Source organism: Benincasa hispida, chromosome 9 (genome assembly GCF_027475165.1).
Source record: "Benincasa hispida cultivar pf3 chromosome 9, pf3_genome.v1.1, whole genome shotgun sequence".
NCBI classification, from domain to species: Eukaryota; Viridiplantae; Streptophyta; class Magnoliopsida; order Cucurbitales; family Cucurbitaceae; genus Benincasa; species Benincasa hispida.
The window spans coordinates 66,360,818-66,376,869 of record NC_143486.1 but is presented as its reverse complement, the minus strand read 5'-3'; the positions used below and the strand labels follow the sequence as shown (position 1 = coordinate 66,376,869).

The window sequence follows — 16,052 nt, the reverse complement described above, 5'->3', positions numbered from 1 at the left end:
TCCACAATCATGAATGTTCATTCATGTAATTAATATTTAAATAAAATTTAAATATTATCCAATTCTCTAATTTCATTTAATTTGATAATTAAACGTGTAATTATATCGTATATAAATAATGATTCCCTTAATTTGAATTTGAACGATTCAAATTTACTCATACGTTATTCTAAGGTTTAATCTATGTGTAAGCTAGTAGGGGGACCTAATATACTTACAGATCATGGACTCCAACGATATGAGATTAATTAGCTAAACTCTTTAAATCGAATTAATCAACATTCATTAACTATCGGGTCACTCCACTAGGTCACTCCACTAAAGCCCAGTAGTTGCATTTCCCTCATCGTAGATATATTTCTGTCTACTTTATTTAACCATAATCAGCAAGTTAGTCATTCACGAGCGTTCGTAACTCCAACTAGGTCAAATTATCGTTTTACCTTTGGGTTACCTCTGACTCCTTCAGTTCCAGTATTTCTTTAATGAACAATCTATTTATGGTTCAACTAATAAAATAAAATTTCTCTCAGACGATGAGAGGGTAGGGCCCTTTGTTCAAGTCCTGGAGACACCACATAAGGGGGAAAAAAGTGAATTCCATCTTGTATGACTATGTTCCCAGCTTCCCACTCAGTCTTGTCCTCAAAATGGTAGGCATATTGAGTCGGCGAATTGGCCACCTTTACCCATACAAATCAAAGGACGATCTCTTGTGAACAGGAGTTCATAATATACTCAGATTAAGATTAAGTCGCCTAGGTCTTCCTATTGAAATAGGGACCCAACTAGTTAACGGTGTTACATCTAGTGGTTACTATTTCACGGTTCAGTCTTATGAAAACTCATTGCATAGGATACCCCATTCGTGTGTCACCTACACGTACGCTTTGGATCATTGCATTTGTATCAAATACAAAGTGGGTTGGATAGTCTTTCCAAGATAAGGTACCCAATCTTATCCCTATACTATAGACCGTTTAGGTTGTATCTTGAACATTGGTCCCTATATATCTTCACATATAGTTCAAGATTCATAAGATAGCCTTAGATGTTAATTTATTGGATTTAGGGTTATTAGGATAAAATAGATAACAATACAAACAATAACATTTATTGAATTAACATCTATACTCTTTATTGATGACGGTCAATTAATAACATTTACTTTCTACGAGTCTTAGGGCATAAAATTCAACAAACTCTCATTTGAACTAAAACTTCAGTAATTGGGTTGTACACACTCCAAAAGGCAGGATAATGCTAAATACAATAAACCAGGGCATCCATATACCCATTACAAATCTCCCACTTGTCCTAGATTATATAATGTACATGTTTCGTAGACCTAGATTCTCTAGATGATCCTCAAACACTTTTGCAGAGAGAGTCTTCGTAAATGGATCAACAATGTTGTGCTATGATGCAATCTTTGTGACGATTACGACTCCCCTTTGCACAATTTGTTGGGGTTGATGCCCTAAATCTCATAGAGTCCTGTAGTTTGTAATTATATTATACAAATATTATATTTATTTAATAAAATATGATATATTTTATTTGACATTTAGTAGCATTGAACCCACAAACCAATAAACTAACATCTAAGGTTATCATCTGTAGTTTAAACATATATATAGAGACATACAGCTGGATCATGTTTAAGTGATAACCTAAATAGTCTATAGTAGATGGATAAGGCTGGATACCTTATCCTGGTGACACTAAGAGTACGACCCACTTTATAGATATTACAATTATTGTAAAGTGCTACAGATGATATGATTCTGATCATTTATGTGGAGACATGTGAGCGGAGGTATTCTATACAAAGGAGTTAGTATAAGATCAGACTATGAAATTACTAGTCTCATTATATATATATCAATACATAATAAATCCATGATTTAGTTTTGAAAATTTTAGAAAGCGGGTATTTATTTTTGTCGTTTATAAAAAAAGTGTATATTCATATATTTATTAGTTTGCTATATAATTTGAGCCATAATTTCTTACCTATTTTGTTTTGGTTATATGTTTATATCAAAGTTAATAGGAGAAAGGCCCCCATTGCATAAATGACAATCTTTCTTCATTTCATAGTAAAAATATAATCTTAAAAAACAAATTATTCAATTTTTTAAAGAAAACCTTTAGCAATTGTTAGAATTTATTGTTATTATCAAATATCGGTAACACTTTATTTTAAGAAAAAGTTTTCAAATGAAATATTTTTGAAAAGTTTTAAAGTATAACTAAAATTGGTTTTTAGAAAATAACAAAAATATTCATTAAAAAAATAATTCGAATAAGGATAAGATTTTTTTTCCCCAAAAGTTACAATATAAATTATAGGGGAGTTGCATGAATAGTTATTTTATAATAAATATGTTGCGAAATCGACAATTAAAGAACACAAAAAAGGAACGTAGAGATAGAAAAGATTGGCACACAGATATACGTGGTTCACTAATAGTGTGTTAGCTACGTCCACGGGCAGAGGGAGAATAACATTATTTGAGAGAATGCTTTTAGAAATTATATCAAAACGGCGCCTCTAGGGTTAGAGAGTTTAGATAGCGCACTACTTTAAGCCCTAGGATCAAAATCGTAAATAACTACAAATAATTAATTGTTCCTCCCGAGATAATTAGTTTATATAGCGCACTACTCTAAACCCCAGTGTCAAAATCGTAAATAACTACAAATAATTGTAAATAAATCAAAACGGCCCCTGTACTTGGTTGTTTGAAGCGCCAACAAACAGATTCAAGGTATTTCAACAAATTTCCACTTTGATTTGAATTCTTTTCCACTTTGACTTGAATTCTTTCCCAGATAACAGATGTACCAAAAAAGCAACATAAATCAATATTGCCAGACGTACCCAGACTTCTCCCTCATGCCTCAAAGTATCCCACAAAGGCGACTACTAACAATTCAAAACATTCAGCAAGTCCAAACAATGTTGGAAATTGCCTTGTGGAACCGGTTTGGTGAATATATCAGTAGGGTTATCAGCAGTACCAATTTTCATCACTTTAACTCTCTACTCACCTCTTAAGAAGTGATTTCTTACATCTATGTGCTTAGTTCTCTCATGATGAACTTGATCCTTAGTTACGCATATTGCACTTAAACTATCACAATATACAATAGCTTGGTCATGATGCAAACCAAGATCACTAACTAACCCCCTCAACCATATTCCCTCTTTAGCAGCTTCTGTCAAGGCCATGTACTATGCTTCAGTAGTAGACAAAGTAACTGTAGGCTGTAAGGTTGCCTTTTAACTAACAACAGAACCACCCAGAGTGAACACATAGCCAATCATAGACCTCCTACTATCAACATCTCCAGCATAGTCAAAATCAGAATGACCAGTCACCAAACACTCTGTGCAATTCCTATAAACAAGACCAACATCAGATGTACCTCTAAGGTAACGAAAAATCCTTTTAACAGCTTGCCAATGCTCATTCTCAGGTTGACCCATGAACCTGCTGACAACACTAACAGCATGGGCAAGATCAGACCTAGTACAGACCATAGCATACATCAAACTTCCCATGGCACTAGCATAAGGAACTCGAGACATGTACTCCTTCTCAGATTCAGACTGTGGTGAAAACACAGATGACAAACGAGCATTTACAGCACTAGGAGTATCTATAGGATTAGTTGATGACATACCAAACCTGGACAATATTTTATGAATATATCCTTTCTGCGACAAGAAAAGCTTATTCTATCTCCGTCCCTATGAATCTCCATACCCAGAATTTTCTGAGCAGCACCCAAATTCTTCATATCAAACTCAGCACTGAGAAGATTATTCAATTTCAGAATATCAGACTTGGACTTTGCAGCTATGTGCATATCATCTACATATAAAAGTAGATAAATCATCGAACCATCATCAGCTTTGTTTTCATATACACAACAATCATACGGACTCCTGTTATAGCCAAGTCCAATCATATAGCTATCAAATCATTTGTACCATTGCCTTGGAGACTGCTTTAACCCATACAAAGATTTCTTCAACTTACAAACATAATCTTCTTCCTCCAACTCTCCATGTAACAAAGCTGTCTTCATATCTAGTTGTTCAAGTTCTAAATTCTGATGTGCTACTATAGCTAGTAACACTCTGATAGAAGTATGTCTGACTACTGGTGAGAAGATCTCATTATAATCAACTCCTTCCCTTTGTGTGAACCCTCTAGCAACAACTCGAGCTTTATATTTAATGCCCTCTGAAGGTGATATTCCTTCCTTTTTCTTGAAGACCCATTTACAAGTGACAATTTTTCTCTCTTTAGATCGTTTAACTAATTTCCAAGTTTGATTTTTGTCAAGAGATTCCATCTCATCCCCCATAGCAGCAAGTCATTGAGTAGACTCACCATATGATACAGCTTCTCTATAGGTGGATGGCTCATGAGGATCCACCTCTTTAGTAACCTGCAACGCAAAAGTAACTCTATCTTCAAAACCATACCTCACAGGAGGTCCAACACCAACTCTTCTAGCTCTATCACGAGCTATACTCGGTTGATCTACTCGTGATCTAGAATTCTCAAGCAAAGAAACTTCTGACGTTCTAGGCACATTAATTTCTGGTTGAACATCAGTTTCTATAGTAACGTGTTGATCTTCTCCATCTTGATGTTGTAATTCATTCACAGCTGAAGTGAATTGCATCTCCACCTGTTTATCAACACTACTACTTCCTCCCACATCAGCAGACGTCACAAAAGGCTTTACAGTTGAGTTAAGCATGGAATTTTCATCAAATATCACAGTTCTACTAAATATGACTCTATTCTCAGAAGGTGACCAGACTCTATATCCCTTAACTCCATCCCCAAAACCCACAAATATACCATTTTTAGCTCTCGGTTCTAATTTACCCTCATTAACATGATAGTAGACAGTACAACAAAAAACTTTTAATAAAGAATAATCTGCAGGCTTTCCAGACCACACCTCGTAAGGTGTTTTACAATCAATAGCTGTGTGAGGTCCACGATGGATCAGATAACATGATGTATTTACTGCTTTTGCCCAAAACCTTCTAGCCAACCCTGCATTAGAGAGTATGCATCTTGCTTTCTCCAACAACGTCTAATTCATACATTCTACAACCCCATTTTACTGTGGAGTATTCCTAACAGTGTGATGGTGAACAATGCCCTCAACTTTACAGAACTCATTAAATTCAGATCCATAGAATTCCAGACCATTATCAGTTCGTAGCCTTTTGATCTTCTTCCCAGTTTGGTTTTCAATTAATATCTTCTACTGCTTGAAATTCTTGAAGGCTTCACTTTTATGTTTCATCATAAAAACCCAAGTTATTCTTGAGTAATCATCAATTATAGACAAAAAATACCTACTGCCTTCAATAGATTCAACTTTGGAAGGTCCCAACAGTTTGAATGAATATAATCAAGTGTCCCTTTTGTACGATGAACACCTTTTGAAAACTTGCTGTGATGAAGCTTCCCAAATACATAATGTTAACAAAATTCAAAATCCTGTACCTTGTGCCTACAAAGATCTCTTTTTGACAGAATTTGCATCCCTTTTTCACTCATATGACCAAGTCTCATATGCCATAACTTAGTCATATCATCCTTGTGAACGACCGACAATGCAACAACAACATAACCTGTTATCGTGGAACCTAATAGAAAATACAGTGTTCCACACTTTATGGCTTTCAGAACTACCTCAGAGCCCTTATAGACATACATTACTCCACCTTTACCTTCAAAACTGTAACCCTTGCTATCGAGTACACTAAAGGATATTAAACTCTTCTTCATTAGTGGAACATGCCTAACCTCTTTTAAAGTGTAGAAGGCAGCATTATGTGTTCATATCTTTACTGAGCCGATTCCAACTATCTTGCACACAACACCATTAGCATGCTAATATTCCCTCCATCTATTTGCTGATAGGTTGAGAATCACTCTCTATTTGGGCACATATGATAAGATGCCCCATAATAAAAAACCCACACATCATCAAAATGTGAATGTTCATTCACAACTAAAACTAGATCTCCTTTAGAATCGATCTTGACTTCTTCAGAATCAATCTCAACTTGTGCAACAGAGGCAGATGTTTCCCTTTTGTCACTATTTTCCTTCTTTTCCTGATTCCTTTTTATCTTAAGACATTCGGTTTTCCAATGCCCTTTTCTTACAATAGTTACAAATATCATCTGACCTAGAACCCTTTGACTTCAAAGACCTTTTATTCTGGTTCGACTTTTGCTTACCATAATTCCTATGTCTATTGCTCCCTATAGCAGCTAACCCAGATGCCTGACTTTCTGTAACTACACTTCCTGCATTCTGGTGGTCCTCTCTCATAAGCAACGTGGACTTTGTATCTTCTAACGTCAGAGTTTCTTTCCCTCCAATATACGAGTAAACGAAAGTCTCATACGATGGGGGCAAAGATGTCAACAGATTTAGGTCAGCATCCTCATCATCAACCTTAAACTCTACGTTATGCAGATCTAATAAAATTTTATTTAATTGATCAAGATGGTCTCGTAAAGACGTACCTTCCTACATACGTAGATGATACAGACGTTTCTTCATAAACAACTTCTTGGTTAAAGATTTTGTCATGTAAAGGCTTTCCAACTTCAACCAAAGGCCAGCAGCAGTTTCTTCATCTGTGACCTCGATGATGATGTCATCAGCCAAACATAGCATGATCGTCGAATGAGCCTTCTCCTCAAGAGTCTGCCACTCTTCACCATCCACGGTAGCCTTCTTTGACTTACCCGTTAGCTGCGCCCATAGCCCCTGCTGCTTTAACAGGGATCACATCTTGATCTGCCATAAACCAAACTGTTCCTCCCGATAAATTTGTTGATCTTTACGTTCACGCCAGACATCTTCAATTGTCGAACAAATGCGGAATTTTAAAAAAACCTAACAAGGCTCTGATACCAGTTTGTTGCAAAATCGATAATTAAAGAACACAAAAAAGGAACGTAGAGATAGAGAAGATCGACACACAGATATATGTGGTTCACTAACAGTGTGCTAGCTACGTCCACAGGCAGAGGGAGAACAATATTATTTGAGAGAATGTTTTCAGAAATTACATCAAAACGACACCTCTAGGGTTAGAGAGTTTATATAGCGCACTACTCTAAACCCTAGGGTCAAATCGTAAATAACTACAAATAATTAACTGTTCCTCCCAGGATAATTAGTTTATATAGCGCAATACTCTAAACCCTAGGGTCAAAATCGTAAATAACTACAAATAATCGTAAATAAATCAAAACCCGCCCCCATACTTGGTTGTTCGAAGTGCCAACAAACAAATTTAAGGCATTTCAACAAGATATTAGAGTTTAAGTAAGAAGATAAAAGTATTTGCAAATATAGATTTTTTATATTAAAGATTTAGGCCCAGAAAAAGGAAAAGACTAAAATGGACATGGCCCATATAAAACCTTTTGGCCCACCTTATTTCGACCCTTCATCTTCTTCCGTGAAAAAACCGTAGAAAACACTTCTTTCCGGAAAACACTTCCAACCCTTATTTCAAGCTCTATAATCGCGGAAAACACTTCCAACCTTTCGATTTTGACAGTGTCGTCTTCTTCCGCTCTGACAGTGCCGTCTTCTTCCCCATCGATTTCGCTCCAAACTTCAAAAGGTACGTTGTTCTTCTTCGTTTCTTCGTTTCTTCTTTTTCCTTTCTTCATCTCTTCATCACTGATAGCAAAAATTCGAAAACGTAGGGCTTCGTTCATCCTCCATTGACAGTTTATAAAAGAAGATAAATAGTTATTTCAAATTAGGGCTACATGGATTCTCCATCTTCTTTAGGTGTTCCATTCAGTATTTTATTATGCATTTTGGTCACAATGTAGTCATCACAGTGTAGTCATCATAGACTATTAGTCTTCAAAATGTTGATTATGTGAAGATTATTTGTTGATATTTGTTGATAGTTGTTTATATGTTGATTGTGATTTGCTGATTTTTTGAGGAATATGTTGATAGTTTATTGTTGACTGTATTTGATTGCTAATTATGTGAAGATTATTATACTGTGTTTCGTTGTGATTTTCTAATGTTTCAGTGAATATTATGCTAATTTAGTTATTTATTAGTGATAGGATTTATCACTAATGCTTCAAGGAATATGTTGATAATTCGTTGATAGTTTGTTGATATGATGTGAAGTTTATTTCTTGATATTTCTTGATATGCTCATTGGGATTTGCTAATTTTTCGGTGAATATATTGATAGTTTATTGTTTGTTGTGTTTGATTGCTAATTATGTGAAGTTTATTGTATTGTGTTTGATTGTGATTTGTTGATGTTCAATGAATATTATGCTAATTTAGTTATTTATTAGTGATAGAAGTTATCAATGATGCTTCAGGGAATGTGTTGATAGTTCATTGATAGTTTATTGATGGATTTATCTATAAACAAACTATCACTGATGCTATCATTGATGCTAATTTAGTTTCCTGTACTGTGATTTGATGATTGTTTATTTATAGAAAAAGTATCTATCACTATTATTGCTATCAGTGATACTCTTTTACTGCTATCACTAATAGTATCTATCACTGATAGTATCACTAGAGTATAACATTAGGAGAATGTAATTGATAGCATCTTTAAGTGATATCTCTAATAGGGTACTATCAATGATATGAATGTAATGGTTCCACATGTTTGTTTTTAGGATAAATGGAGAAAGAAAATAGAAAATCATTGGAAGGATCAACATCTGGAAAAAAACACAAGAAGATCAAGGTCCACAATCTAATGATATTTTTATAAATTTATATAGATTTGTGGTTGCTTTTTTCTTACATTTAGGTTATTTTCATATATATAGGAAAATGTATTAATTGTTCCAGAAAGTGAATGGACAAACCCATTAAAATTCAGCTCCTTCATAAGTTTAGAAGTCTTGTCTAACATAGGAAAATTAGATGAGCCATCACTCCAACTATTTAAAGAAGGTCATTTTGGGCACTTCTTAGATATGAAAATGAAAAGGGTGCCCAACTAACTCATATCACACCTAATTAGAAGGCAATGCACAACTACCAAACAAAATATCTTGGCCTTTAATTTAGAAGGACATATTTCATAATTCGGCCTCAAGGATTTTTGTTTATTAACGTTTAAATTATGATGATTACCCTATAGATGGTATCTATAGTGAACAGGAATCAATGGACAATACAATTAGGAACTTCTTTTTCAAGACAAATACGAAAATTATAAGAGAGCTCTAACCTACTTTTAATTTGTTAGGTTCTGATGCCAATCTACCCATTGATATAAATGTCAAACTTGCACACTTGTATTTTCTAGAAAGCTTCCTAATTCCTACATAAGGACATAACAAAGTAAATTGGAAGCATCTAAAAATGTTGGATGATGAAGAAAAGTTTAGATCTTATCCATGGGGCAGGGTTTCCTTTGAACTAACTATAGTGTTTTTTAAGAAGGCTGTCATCAATAAGCCATCTTCCATTTTCCTCCAAGGATTTCCACATGCTTTGGTGTATTGGGCTTTTGAAATTATACCAAAATTATCCAACCCCACTATTTGATTTGTACGAAGAATAAAAAGTGATGGACCTAGACTTACTCAATGGGAATCTCAAGAACCTAATGATTGGCAACACATCAACAACAATATTTTCAAAGCCACTAGTGTAAGTCTTTTATTACTGTTATTTCCTTTATTTATATATATTATTAGCATGCTATCAAATGATAGAAACTATAACTGATGTTTCAGCTTTTATGACATAGAAGATACCACTATCAGTGATAGCTTCTATCAGTCATTTGGAACTATTGTGATATCTTCTATCATTGATAGCATGTTATTATAGATAGAAGCAATCAATGATAGCTTGAAATCAGTGATTGTTTCTATAAACATGCTGTAGCACTAACATCTTTATTAAACTTTTAGCTTACCGTTGCTTCATTGGTTCCAACTGAACAAGAATTACAATCAAACTATTATGGCTATTTTGCGGAACTGGAAACAAGGGAGATGGATATTGAAAAAGAAAAAGAAGGAAAACAAATGTCAACTAGTAAAAGAATTGCATCATTACAAGAAGGGATTAAAGAATTAAAAAGAGGACAAGAAGATATTAAGAAAGACATCCATGAAAAGCACAAGGAGATTCTTGATATAGGAAACATAAAAGAAGCTATCAGTGATAAACTTCCACAAAAAGAAGAAGGTGGTGAAAAGCAATCTCAAAAATCTCTTGAGAAGAACAAAGCGCCATCATCTAGTTTGGAACTTTTAGATGCAAGTTTAGAAGTTCTAGAGATAAAACTTGTGATTTTCTTTTTCTGTAAAGAAGTACAATAACATAAATGATATATACATGCAGGCTGAAGTTGAAACTGCTAAGGACAAGGAGACTCAAGAAAAGGGTGTTTAAGAGAATGACCAACAAGAGTAATTGCAAGATGATCCTAAAGATGAAGAGGAAGATTAAGAAGAAAAAGAGGATAAAGATAGAGAAGAGGAAAAGAATGTAGATAAAGAAGATATGACGAAAAAGAAGGTAAATATTGATTGATTGATTGATGATTTTAATTATAAGATTAACATGTTATCAGTGATATCTGAAATCACTGATAACCAACTATTAGTGATAACACGCTATCGTTGATAGTTTGTTATCAGTGATAGTATAAATAATAGAAAGCTTTATTTACTTGACCGATACTGATAACACACTGATAGATGTCATGTTATATTTGATTCCATGATTTTAGGTTATTGAAAAGACTCTTAAAAAGAGTCCAAAAAAATATAGACCAAAGGTTGTCGTAAAAAATATGGAGGACAACAAGAGACCAAAAAGACAAGCAAAACCAACCAAGAAAATTTTAGAGAATGCAAAACAACAAAAGAAAGATAAAAAGAAGGTCTCTCCAAATGTGTCTACCAAGGTGTCTCCAAGCAAAGCTACAAGGCATTCTCCAAAATGGAATGACGACGCTCCAAGCTTTGAACTCAAAATATCACAACTTTGATTGACAATAGATAGACTTGTTTATTGACAATAGATAGACTTCTGTTTAACAATGATGACTTTTTTTTTTTTTTTTTTACAATAGATAGGCTTCTGTGATAGTTAGACAGTGATTGTTATGCTTTTGGAAATTAGATTGTTATTTTACAAGATTAGTGATAGTTAGATTCAAAATTAGATTGAAAATTATTTTGGACAATAGACAGTGATTGTTATGCTTTTGGAAATTACATTGTTATTTTACAAGATCGATGATAGTTAGATTGAATCAATATGAATCCTTCATAAATGTGATTGATATAGTTGCAACTTTCAATTTATTTTAGTGTTCTTCAACAGGTTGTTCAGTGTTCTTCAATAGATTGTTGGGTTGACCAAACTTTAAACACAAGCTGCACAGCTTCTATCATTGATAGTATGGTATCAGTAATAGATATGCTTTCAGTGACAAAATCTATCATTGATGGATTTTCTACAAAAAATGCTTATTTTTTAGTATAGTTATTTAACAAAAGAAGTTTTGATGCTTTTGAATTCATTGTATTAATTGCTGACATAAGCTATTTTAGAGCTATTTAACAACAGGTTGTTGGGTTGATCAAACTTTAAACACAAGCTGCACAGCTTCTATCACTGATAATATGGTATCAGTAATAGACATGCTATCAGTGATAGAATCTATCATTGATAGATTTTATGCAAAAATTCTTATCTTTTAGTATATTTATTTAACAAAAGAAGTTTGATGCTTTTGAATTCATTGTATTAATTGCTGACAGAAGCTATTATAGATAGCTTGATATCATTTCTTTCTATTATCGTGGCTAAAGGAAAACGAAAGCTTCATAAATAAAAGCATCATATTGTGAGTAATCATATTGACTAAAGAATGGATATATCAACAACAAAATCTGTTCCACTGACAAAACATTAGTAACTAGGTCTCTAATATATTTATGACAAACATCAATAACAAATTGTCTCACTATCTAATGGTTAAATTGATGACAACAAGCAACAACTACAATCTAATTAATAAATTGGTGAAAAAACATCGGCTATCTCACTATCATTGATAAATTGATGACAAACATCAATTACAAAATAAGCTTCTTCATTACAAACATCAATTACAAATCAAGCTTCTTCATTAAACAACTGGTGGCAATTTGCATGTCCAACAATTATGGCCATGACGATGACATCGACTACACTTCGAGCTCATTTTCTTTTCACCAATTGATAATATTCTTTGTTTGTGTGGTCGTCCAGCTGGACATTTAACTATTGGAGGTAATACATTTACACCAACATCAACAAATCTTCAATCAGAATGATTTCCAATAGGATAAACTGGTCCTTTATAGGTTGATAACGATGTATTGGAAAAATAGTAGTCCGACACAAAAGCATATATATCTAAATTTAGCTCACGAATAATAGCACAAGCATAAACACATGGAATCTCCACCAAATCCCAAACACGACAACTACACGATTTATAGGCCAAATTTACCAAAAAGTGATTATCTCCCTCGACTACTTTATATTCTTAATTGTAATAGGATCAACCTGAAAAATAAAATAGTCAATGAAATGTAATCAACTAGATGAACTAATGGAATGTCAATGAAAACTAAAATGTAAACGAAAATGTATGTGATACTATCACTACCTGATTAAATATTTTCAAGCTATCAATGAAAACAAAAACTATCACTGATACCATGTTATCAATGACAAAAGCTATCACTGATAACATGTTATTAATGATATTTTCTAATAGTTAAGGTATTTGTACCTTGAAACTTCTTGACTGACTGTGTTGCTCTTGCAACTCAGACTCTAACCAACTAGTCAAAACAGTCTTCATAGATAATACTGATTAACCTTTTTTATAAAACCAATTTTGAAGTATTTCTCTAATATAATCAAGTAATGATGCAACAGGGAACTCCTAGGCTCTTTCAAAATATTATTTAATCACTCTGAAATATTAGTAGTCATCATATTATACCTTATTCTCCTAGAATGCGCACGTACCCATTTCTCAAAACCAACTTTACTGATTCCATCCATTTCATATAAAACTCGAACTTATCAATTGTATAAGCTTTTGCACAAATATAATATATGTCATCAATTAAAGAATCCTTATAAATCAACTTCATATTTTGCAAAAGGTGTCAAGACAAACACAATACTCAACATTTGGAAAAATATTCATAACACCTTTCAGAATGCTAAAATGTCGATCAGAAATAATGACTAATCCTTCTCGTTCACCAAAATTTTTCTTTAAATTCTCAAAAAACCATCTCCAGGATGCATCATTTTTAGAGTAAAAAATACTGAAAGCAAGAGGAAAAATCTGATTGTTACCATCAATTGTTGAAGTCGTCAAAAAAGTCCTAACATATTTACATTTCAAGAACGTCTCATCAACTGATATATTAGGCCTACAATGCTTCCAACCCTCAATTGATACTCCAATAGCCATATAACAATACTTAAAATACCCATTTATGTCAGCTTCATAGGTAGTGAATGTACCTAAAAGAAGAAAATAAACAACTAAGCCAGATTACAAAAGGTATATAATTGAGTGATGCCTACCACTAATAGCTTCTATCACTGGTTGCAGTCCATCACCAATAGCTTCCATGTTATTGGTGATGGAAGATATCAATGATAGACTCCAATCAGTGATAGGAGCTATCATTGATAGATCATATAATAAGTCAGAAACAAGAAACCTGGATTCTTTTCTTCTAACTTCATAAAAAACTTTGGAATCAAAGCATATGATTCACGTGCATCGCCTTTCAAAGACTTCATTATTTGTTCTTTTACCCTCCATGCTTTATAATAGCTAATAGTTACGCCAAATTCTTTACGGACTTTATTCACAATATCACTAAGAGTAGAGGTATGAGAAGAACTAAATCTAAAATCATTTTTCAAACATTCAGCTATTAAGGACGAAGAAGCTTGCCAATGACAAGTTTGAATACTTTTTATAGAACAATCATGAATATCAATAAACTTCCTAAGCATCCACAAAACACTCCGCTTGTAACAGGATGCCCTCACATACCACTGACAACCATCTTGAACACATTGAAACACAATTGCTCTTGAATTTGACATTATAGTCTTAAATTCAAAATTCTTCGTAACCTCTATCAAGTAAAAACAATTTGATAAAATCTCTTTACTAGCAAATACATCTTTTTCTTTCAAATCTCGAGCAATATATATATCCATAATCACTTGGAAATCACCATCATCAATCATAGGTTTAGAAGAAGGAACAGTAGACAAATAATTCTTAGCTCCATTAGAAACAACATTAGAAGACACTTCCAAACATGAACTACTGGTATGAGCAACCAAAAGATGTCGTGTATTGTGTTCCTTAACTAAAGCCAAAAACCAAGCTATATCCTTATCTTCACGAATTTGAACTACATTTTGAACCTCATTCATAACAAAATCTAATAAACCTGAAAGTTCTATAGAAGAAGTAGACACATCCAAAAAAATCTCCTTAACTATTAAACCCATAAAATCTTCAAAAATCATTATATCATCTACTAAAACTCCAATAGATTTGTAATTCACATAACAGTGTTTTTCATTCCATATTCCACTATGAAAAACAGCTATTGGAATAACCATGTTTTAAAATTCCTGCAAAAGTAAAACAAAAATTCTTGAATAACAATATCAATAGGTTCTAATATCTATCAAAAGTAAAGATAAATCTATCAATATCATTGATACCAGTCTAAAACTAGGCATGTCTTTCAATGGATATCAATAAAACATAATGAACAAATAAAAAAATGATAGCAATCACATATATTCTATCAGTGATAGACATTATCAATGATAGCCATTGATATCTTCCAATTGATGCCAGTAGCTTCTAAACCCTAAGATAATACATTGTAGCAGAAAATAATAAATGACAAACAAAAAGTCAAGGTAGCTGTAATAGCAAACATCAAAATACACTGATACGTTTATAGAAAGAATATACAGTATCAAATGAAACAGTGAAGAATGCAAGCCCTAACTTAATTAATCATTCAAAACTCAAAATATCAAAGAAAAAGTAAACAACACAATGAACAAAGAAAAATTTCATGAAAGCACACAAACTCCACTCACAATCCATTATGTTCATAGTGAGCTGAAGAAATCATTAGGTTCTTGAGAAAAAGAGAAAGAAAAAACTAAATGACCTGAAGAACTCGAGGGAAAAATTGAAAAACAGAATCGAAAAATAAGAACACTAAAAGAAAAAAAAATCCCAATCAAAGATGAAATCGTAAAAAGAAAAATGAACTCACGAATTGGAATTGATCGAAGTATCACGGAACTTCATGAATGGGATTTCATGGAGACTGATTCATCGATTGATGTTTCACCGTGAAAGAAAAAGGAAAGTATTCACGAACGGCAATGTGAAAAAGAAAAGTTAATAAAGGGAAAGAGAGGGTAAATTTGGAATTTCGAAAAAAATAATAACTTGACCGGTCAATGTTTGCTATTTTAGCAAATATTTGAAATGTGGTATATATGATCAGTTTTTCTTCTCATTTGTATTATTCGATAAAAATTTCCTAAATTCTAAGGTGATGATTATTTCATATAATTTTTGGTGAGAAAAGGTTCATCATATTTCTCGGTTGAATAATTGAAATGAAAAATGAATTTTATTATTTTAAACATAAAACATAATATCTTTTTTATGAAAATAAGGTTAAAATAATATCTATTTATCATATAAATAAAATTTAAAAACTAAACACTCTTTGGTTTCTATGAGTTAAGGCTACGTTTGTTATTCTTTTAGATGTGTCAAAAAGCCATTTGAAAAAAATGTTAACGGTCTTTTGCATTTGTAAAAGATTTCTTTCTTTTGCTTTTGGTAAAAGAGATTTAAATTCAATATGT

The 16,052-nt window shown here is 32.9% G+C and overlaps 1 protein-coding gene across 1 annotated transcript; it reads right to left on the bottom strand.

Moving 5' to 3' along the window:
- Positions 1-13,254: 13,254 nt before the first annotated feature.
- On the bottom strand, positions 13,255-14,768 carry LOC150034014 (uncharacterized). The gene is made up of 3 exons (XM_090317185.1): positions 13,844-14,768; positions 13,704-13,802; positions 13,255-13,640 (listed from the first exon to the last, which is right to left on the bottom strand). The coding sequence occupies exons 1-3, from the start codon at positions 14,766-14,768 to the stop codon at positions 13,255-13,257; spliced, it is 1,410 nt and encodes a 469-aa protein (XP_090173311.1).
- Between the last annotated feature and the right edge of the window lie 1,284 nt (positions 14,769-16,052).